Source organism: Macaca fascicularis, chromosome 16, assembly GCF_037993035.2.
Source record: "Macaca fascicularis isolate 582-1 chromosome 16, T2T-MFA8v1.1".
Classification (NCBI taxonomy): Eukaryota; Metazoa; Chordata; class Mammalia; order Primates; family Cercopithecidae; genus Macaca; species Macaca fascicularis.
The window spans coordinates 84,595,411-84,603,471 of NC_088390.1; the positions used below are offsets into that span (position 1 = coordinate 84,595,411).

Sequence of the window (8,061 nt, forward strand, 5' to 3'; positions counted from 1 at the left end):
GGACTCCTGGACTCAGGAGATTCTCCCACCTCAGCCTCTGGAGTAGCTGGGATTACTAGTAGCTGCCACCACGCCTCGCTAACTTTTGTTTTTGGTTTTTTGGGTTTGTTGGTTTGTTTTGAGACGGACTCTTGCTCTGCTGCCCAGGCTGGAGTATAGTGGCTTGATCTCAGCTCACTGCCACCTCCACCTCCCAGTTTCAAAAACTTCTCCTGCCTCAGCCTCCCAAGTAGCTAGGATTACAGGCGCTCACCACCATGCCCAGCTAATTTTTTGTTGTTGTATTTTTAGTAGAGACGGGATTTTGCCATGTTGGCCAGGCTGGTCTCAAACTCCTGACCTTAGGTGACCCACCTGCCTCGGCCTCCCAAAGTGCTGGGATTACAGGCGTGAGCCACCGTGCCCGGTCTTGCACACTATCTTAAGTGTGAAGCCACACTGCCCTTCACAGCCTTGGGGCTCTGCCCAGACCAGGAGGAAAGGGGGTCTTTGACCCTACCCCAGGTTTAGTCCCAGAGAGGAGGAAAGAGTGGCAGGCCAGGCAGGGAGGGGGCTCCAGGGTGTGACCTGGGTTTTTCAGTGGGATGGGGGAGGGGGTGCTTATGAGCCTGGGTGGGTTCTTGGTAGGTGGTCGGCTTCCTAGAGGAGGCGGTGGGAGGGCAAAATCCCTAGAGGAGGGGCAAAGAGGGTGAGTGGTCCTCCGTTCGTCCGTTTTCCTGGGGGACTCTCTTACCCTTTCTGGTCCGTGCTGTGGCCGGCGTGGCCCGGGAACTAGCCCCTCGACCCCGAGGTAGGGTGGACACCGGTGCTCCGCGGCCAGAGCCCCTCCCAGCCGCTAGAAGCGCAGTCCCGCGGCCCGCCGCCGCTCGCGAGGGCCGCACTTTGCCCTCGGTCCCTAGCGGTGCCTGGCCACGCCCCCGGCGGGTGGAGCGGGGCGGGGCGCCGGGCAGGTTCCTCAGCGTTCCGCGGCGGCGGCGGCGGCGGTGGCGGCGGCGGCGGCGACGGCGACGGCGACATGGAGAGCGGGGCCTACGGCGCGGCCAAGGCAGGCGGCTCCTTCGACCTGCGGCGCTTCCTGACGCAGCCGCAGGTGGTGGCGCGCGCCGTGTGCTTGGTGAGCCCGGGGAGGGCGGGCCGGGGCACTCCGGGGACCCCCCCATGCCGCCAGGCCCGGCGGGGCCCCTGGCCCACGAGCGCGACAGGTGGCGGCGGCCGCGTCCGGGGCCTGGCGGCGAGCGGGGCCGGCCTCCAGCGTCCCGGGCCCCGCCTTCCCGCCCTCCACAGTCTGTCCCACTGTTTCCTCCCAGTCCCGGTCCCACCATCCACCCCACCCCACCCCCAGCCCCGCGCCCCGACGCGGGGTGTCCCGAGGCTCCGCAGGGAGCGGGCCCCTGCCTCGCTGGCAGTGGGAGGAGTTTGGGGGCAGCTCCCGAACAGGTGGCCCGCACGCCGCCGCGACTCCCAGCTTGTGGAGTTCACCGGGACTGGGCTTTCCCAAACCACGTGGGATAAGGGAGGGGGCGGGGGGCAACCCAACGCCATGAAACAGGGTCTCCTTCCCACTCGGGGCAGGCCACGGGTCCGCCTTCCCATCCGAAGTTGAGGGACCCCAGGATGTACCCCCTGTCAATAAGCTGGGCAATACCTCCAAAACCAGGTTTTGTGTGTTGAGGGGGCCTGTTCTTGGACAGCCAGCCCTGAAAGCTGGAGGGGGTGTCATGAGGGGGCAGGCAGAGGTGGACCTGCTGTGCCCAGACCATGCCTTCTGAGGTCCCTCAGGGCGCCCACAGCCGCTCCCAGTCAGGCTGTGGGGTCTGACCGCCTGGAGCTTCTGAGGTTCCCCAGGGCGCCCACACGTGCTCCCAGCCAGGCTGTGGGGTCTGACCACCTCTGTCCTGGGCTGTGTCCAAGAATCAGGTGCCCAGTGGGTCGGGATGACAGTGCCAGGAGTCCTGGATGGGCACCCTGCTCCCATCATCCCGGAGGTCCGGCTTCATTTCTAGCTGGGGGCGGGGCCTGTGACTGCCAGCTCCAGAGCCCTGTAGGGAGCTCCCTGGGAGGGCACGGCAGGACTGGCAAGGGAGAGGCCTGGGACCATCCCAGAGGGAGCCTTATGCCCAGAGACCTGTCCCACATCTGCTGAGGTGGAGCAAGCATGGGTGGTGGCCTTGAAGTTTAGGGAGGTGGCATGGGGCTCTTCCCAAGGGGCTGGAGCCCCCCTACACCCACCCTGGGTCCTCCAGGGGTCTGAGTTCAAAACTGTATCCACAGGCCTGAGTTAGGCCCCTTGTAGTGCCCTGTGCATGCAGGGCCCTTTGCGGGTTAGGAGACAGACTGGGAGGGACCAGGATGCCACAGAGGCTGGAAGTCCTTGTCTGGAGAAAGCTGGCCAGGCTCAACCAGGCAGGGGTTAGAGGGGGTTCCAGGAGGTGAAGACATGGGGTCGCCGGAATGGCCTTCCCAAGAGGGCCTGTCCGCCTTCACCAAGGTGTTCAGGCAGAGGCTGGGCGCTGTAGAAGTGACTTGGGCTGAAGGTGACGGGGACTGGGTGAGACTCTGTGACTTGGTGGCCTGTCTTGTTTAAACCTCTTTCAAGGTGAGGTTGGGCTGGAGGTGGAAGGACGGCCTTTCATCCATCAGGTACCTAAACAGAATGATTCCTGCAGGCAGGCAGCTGGGGCAGGAGCAGCCCCTACCTAGGAGGTCCCTGCCCATTCCCCACCCCTCCTCAGTCCAGGATTCCCAGAGGCAGGCCCCCTGGTGCCTGCAGATTCTAATCCTGGGGTACACCAGGAAGCACTTTGCTCATCAGCTCACCTCCACAAAGTTTGGAGGGGCTAACATGCCAGCCTCCAAAAGGGGACAACAGGCCAGGCGAGGTGGCTCATGCCTATAATCCCAGCACTTTGGGAGGCCGAGGAGGGCTGATCACCTGAAGTCTGGAGTTCCAGACCAGCCTGGCCAATATGGTGAAACCCTATCTCTACTAAAAATACAAAAATCTGGCCGGGCGTGGTGGCTCAAGCCTGTAATCCCAGCACTTTGGGAGGCCGAGACGGGTGGATCACGAGGTCAGGAGATCGAGACCATCCTGGCTAACACGGTGAAACCCCGTCTCTACTAAAATACCAAAAAAAAAAAAAAAAAAATTAGCTGGGCGTGGTGGCGGGTGCCTGTAGTCCCAGCTACTTGGGAGGCTGAGGCAGGAGAATGGCGTGAACCCGGGAGGCAGAGCTTGCAGTGAGCTGAGATCGCACCACTGCACTCCAGCCTGGGCGACAGAGTGAGACTCTGTCTCAAAAATAAAATAAAATAAAATAAAAAAATAAAAATAAATAAAAATACAAAAATTAGCAGGTGTGGTGGAGGGCACCTGTAATCCCAGCTACTAGGGAGGCTGAGGCAGAATTGCTTGAACCCAGGAGGCAGAAAATGCAGTGAGCCCAGATCGCACCACTGCACTCCAGCCTGGGCAACAAGAGCAAGACTCCATCTCAAAAAACAACAACAAAAACCCAAAAGGGGCAGCAGTGGTGGGAGAGGCCTGCGTCTGTACACCCCACTGGGGTCCCCGCTGTGTGTGCCCCTCAGGCGGCCACCAGCCCTACCAGGTCCTCCTCTCCCGGCAGGTCTTCGCCTTGATCGTGTTCTCCTGCATCTATGGCGAGGGCTACAGCAACACCCACAAGTCTAAGCAGATGTACTGCGTATTCAACCACAATGAGGATGCCTGCCGCTATGGCAGTGCCATCGGGGTGCTGGCCTTCCTGGCCTCGGCCTTCTTCTTGGTGATCGACGCATATTTCCCCCAGATCAGCAACGCCACTGACCGCAAGTACCTGGTCATTGGTGACCTGCTCTTCTCAGGTATCTGCCTGTGGCACCTCCATTTGATCTTGAGAGGTGACTAGGAAGGGGACGCATTAGCTCTGGGGTTCCGCAGCTGGGGGGCCTCGGCCTCTCTGGGAGGGCAGGGAGCAGCTCACTCCTCCAGGGCACTTTTAGGAAAGGGTTTTCAGCTAGCGTTTCTCCTTGCTTGAATGGCCCCAGCCCTGCCTGGGGTAGCTAGAAGCTGAGTGGACCCCCAGCACACCCGAGCAGCTGGGCTTTGCCTCTGCCGTTTGTCCCCTAGGTTGTCTGCTGGGACCCACCATGCCAAGGCGGATCCCAGCCCGGCTTCCGAGTCCTCCCCTCCATATCGTGGAGGCTCCCGGGAGGTCCCTGCCTAGGCCCTGCCCTACCTGCCCTGTCCCCTCCCAGAGTCCTGGAAAGGCCCTCCCTTTCCATGGAACTGACACCCCACCCGTCCTCCCCCAGCTCTCTGGACCTTCCTGTGGTTTGTTGGTTTCTGCTTCCTCACCAACCAGTGGGCGGCCACCGACCCGAAGGACGTGCTGGTGGGGGCCGACTCTGCGAGGGCAGCCATCACCTTCAGCTTCTTTTCCATCTTCTCCTGGGTAGGACGGCCAGGGGCCGGTTCTTGGGGTCTTGGGTAAAGGGTGGTAGAAGGTGGGGTCCCCCACCCACCTGTACCCCTCTGTGCCCTCCCTGCAGGGTGTGCTGGCCTCCCTGGCCTACCAGCGCTACAAGGCTGGCGTGGATGACTTCATCCAGAACTACGTCGACCCCACCCCGGACCCCAACACTGCCTATGCCTCCTACCCAGGTGCATCTGTGGACAACTACCAACAGCCTCCCTTCACCCAGAATGCGGAGACCACCGAGGGCTACCAGCCGCCCCCTGTGTACTGAGTAGCAGTTAGGGTGGGAAGGGGGACAGAGAGGGCCCTCCCCTCTGCCCTGGACTTTCCCATGAGCCTCCTGAAACTGCCAGCCCCCGTCTTTTGCCTGTTCTACCCTGTGCAGCTGACACACAGCTGAAGAGCCTCCCAGCCTAGCGGGGGCTGGCAGAGCCACACAGTGCCTGTGCCCGGAGGGCTTCAGTCAGCCTCTCACTCCTCCAGGGCACTTTTAGGAAAAGGTTTTTAGCTAGTGTTTTTCCTTGCTTTTAACGACCCCAGCCCCGCCTGGAGTGGCTAGAAGCCAGCAGGCACCCATGTGCTGCTGACAAGTGCCTCAGCTTCCCCTGGCCTGGGTCAGGCTGTGGGAGCCGCTGTTATCTGCGTTCTCTGCCAAAGACTCGTGGGGGCCATCACACCTGCCCTATGCAGCGGAGCTGGACCAGGCTCTTGTGTCCTCACTCAGGTTTGCTTCCGCTGTGCCCACTGCTGTATGATCTGGGGGCTGCCACCCTATGCCGGTGGCCTCTGGGCTGCCTCCCATGGCGTGAGGGCGGGCTGGTGCTCACGGCACTTCCTCCTTGCTCCCACCCCTGGCAGCAGGGAAGGGCTTTGCCTGACAACACCCAGCTTTATGTAAATATTCTGCAGTTGTTACTTAGGAAGCATGGGGAGGGCAGGGGTGCTCCATGGCTCCCAGACTGTCTGTGCTGAATGTATTATAAAGCCTTGGGGGAGATACCCAGCCCTGGGATGCTGTTTGGAGACAGAATAAATGTTTTCTCAGTCAGTCTCCAGTCATTGGTTGAGCCACAGCCTAGGGGTTGGAGGAAGACTCCCCTCTGGGTACACCCTTAGGGGCTGGCTTTATGGAACTTGTATTTTGAACAAGGCAGTGGCAGTCCGCCCCCTCCAGCCTGCCTGGCTGGCCCCCTTCCCTCTATCTGGGGTCGCATTCCGCACAAGCCTTTCATCATCTTAAAATAGTAACTGTGCTCAGCCTGTAAACAAGATTTTTCTGGCCTGCAGTGCCAGGGTCCTGCTGCTCCCTTCCTAGAGTTGGGGTGGGGGTACCTGGGAGTTGCCAGTGAACGCCCCTTCCCGGTAACCTTTCCCAGCACTGAATGAGGGGTGCCATGGCTAAGACCAGGTTTCTACCTTACTCCAGGGTCAGCACCTCTGGAGCCTTCCTGGGACACAGCAGGGAATGGCCTTGGCCATCCAGCCCACCCCTTGGAGATTAGGCCCATCTCTGGAAGAGGTCAGGGCCCTGAAGCAACTCCTGGCTTCCTCTTTTGAGCAGTGACGGAGCTGTCATCGGCAAGTCCCTATTGTTTAAAAATCCCCAGTACAAACTAACAGGGTGCTGCTCCCAGCCTCACCCAATGGCTTTGGCTTGGGACATCACTAGCGAAGGGGAGAGGGAGGCTGGGGAGGCCCTGGGAGCGGTGACCCTGTCTGCGCAGGGCACACTCAGGCACAGCACCAAGTCCACACCTTACCCCAGTGATGCTTGCCCCCAAGTGAGCTGCCAACAGCCCATCTCTGAGGCACAGCTGGGAGATGTCTTGACTCCTGAATTACCGAGAGTTTGTTTCACAAACAAAACCTGACCTTGCAGGCCCAGCGACAGGACAGTGCCTCATCCTTCCAGCTGGGCCCCAGGCTCCTCTGCACACCGTTTTTGTCCTGACTCTGGCCCAGACAGGAAGCAGATGATGTTCCTCTTAGGACACGCCCCATGACCATTTCTCAGTTAAAGGGTTGTGGTTAAGACATCAGTGTTACTACAAAAAGATCTGGGGGCCAGGCACAGTGCCTCACGCCTGTAATCCCAGCACTTTGGGAGGCCAAGGCAGGTGGATCACTTGAGGCCGGGAGTTCAAGACCAGCCTGGCCAACATGGTAAAACCTCATCTCTACTAAAAATACAAAAATTAGCGAGGTGTGGTGGTGCATGCCTGTAATACCGGCTACTTGGGAGGCTAATGGAGGAGAATCACTTGAACTGGGGAAGCAGAGGCTGCAGTGAGCAGGGATTGCACCACTGCACTCCAGCCTGGGCAACAGAGTGAGACCCTGTCTCAAAAGAAAACAAAAAGATCTGGAAGAAAATCCCCACCCAAATCAAGCTGAAGCTGTCCATGAGACCCAGGGAAACCCAGGTTAAAGAGAAATGTGCATCCACCAATCAGTGAATTTTGAATTAGTTAATTTCATACACTACAGCAGAGGCATGGACCCTGCCCTGTCTCCCCACTTGAAGAGGTAAGCCCCTGGGATCCAAGTCCCAGCAAGGTTGGTGCCACCCATCTTGGTGAAAGATGCTGTTGTTCCTGTGGAAACCATCAACAGAGGTAAGAAGGGCTTTGAGCCCAAAAGGAAGCAAGAGGGCGTGAGTCCAGGCCATCCTCAGGGGAGGGCAGGAGCCGGTCCCAGGAAGGGCCTAAGCCTCAGTGTGGCCCAAGGCTCAAAGGTGCTGGTGCAGCTTCCCAGGAAGAACAGAAACTCAGCGGTGAAAGCCGCAGAGAGGAAGAAGCAGGCTTATGTCAACAGCGTGTGGCCCTGTCCCTCACCTAAAGGAGGGGGAGTGTGCCAGATCCCAGGCCACCAAGCGGGGCCAGCTCCAGCCTGGGTGATCGTCCCAGCAGCCGAGAGGGAAGCTTTAAGCAGGCCAGTGGGTAGGAGAGGAGGGAGTATGTGGCAGGTGGGGCAGCCACACAAAGACTTCCCAGAAGGCCAAGGTGTGGTCACCCTCCACGCCTCCCAGCTTCCTCCTGGAGTGGCCAGGCAGCACGTGGGGCAGTGTCCGCTGGGCAGCAGCGGCAGGAAGGGAGCGGGCGGCCCTCGCAGGCCTCTCAGTTGGCGGGGCTGCATTGTAGAATCTGCTGTGGGGCAAAGAGCTTCCTGGCAGCCACGGCCTCCCCTGGCTTTCCTGGCACTGGGCAGTTCTCTTTGTTGTCCGGCCCGGCAGGCTGGCCTGAGGCCTTCTTGAAGTAGCAGAGCCGACACACGGAGTGGTACTTGTCTGCTCCCCCAATCACCTCGACCTGGCAGGGACAGAGGACAGGTGAAGGGCCAGGACAGGAAGGAGGCAGAGCCACACCCCCACCCCGCCGGCCCGCAGAGAAGGCAGGGAAGGCAGGTGGAGCTACCTCCTTCTCTGTGCCGAGCCTCTTGGTATAGGCGGCTTCCCGGAAGCACTCCATGCACACCGCGGTCAGCTTCACCACGCTCTCGGCCAGCGGCACCAGGTTGAGGATGGTCCCGAATGGCTGTGCTCCCAGGGAAGGACAGCAGGCGCTCAGCCACCTCACCAGGC

The 8,061-nt window shown here is 60.2% G+C and overlaps 1 protein-coding gene across 1 annotated transcript; it reads left to right on the top strand.

Annotated features, from left to right (window-relative positions):
* Nucleotides 1-979: 979 nt before the first annotated feature.
* On the top strand, nucleotides 980-5,529 carry SYNGR2 (synaptogyrin 2). Its single transcript, XM_045375756.1, has 4 exons — nucleotides 980-1,114; nucleotides 3,630-3,867; nucleotides 4,318-4,457; nucleotides 4,555-5,529. Exons 1-4 carry the CDS (start codon nucleotides 1,016-1,018, stop codon nucleotides 4,750-4,752), a joined length of 675 nt encoding a protein of 224 aa, XP_045231691.1. The 5' UTR covers nucleotides 980-1,015; the 3' UTR covers nucleotides 4,753-5,529.
* Nucleotides 5,530-8,061: the final 2,532 nt, after the last annotated feature.

Bases quoted from the DNA above. Each gene is read 5' to 3' on its own strand.
- SYNGR2 (XM_045375756.1), top strand. From the start codon at position 1,016: ATGGAGAGCGGGGCCTACGGCGCGGCCAAGGCAGGCGGCTCCTTCGAC. The intron at 3,868-4,317 runs GTATCTGCCTGT...GTCCTCCCCCAG, and splicing joins TGGTGACCTGCTCTTCTCAG to CTCTCTGGACCTTCCTGTGG. The intron at 4,458-4,554 runs GTAGGACGGCCA...CCCTCCCTGCAG, and splicing joins TCTTTTCCATCTTCTCCTGG to GGTGTGCTGGCCTCCCTGGC.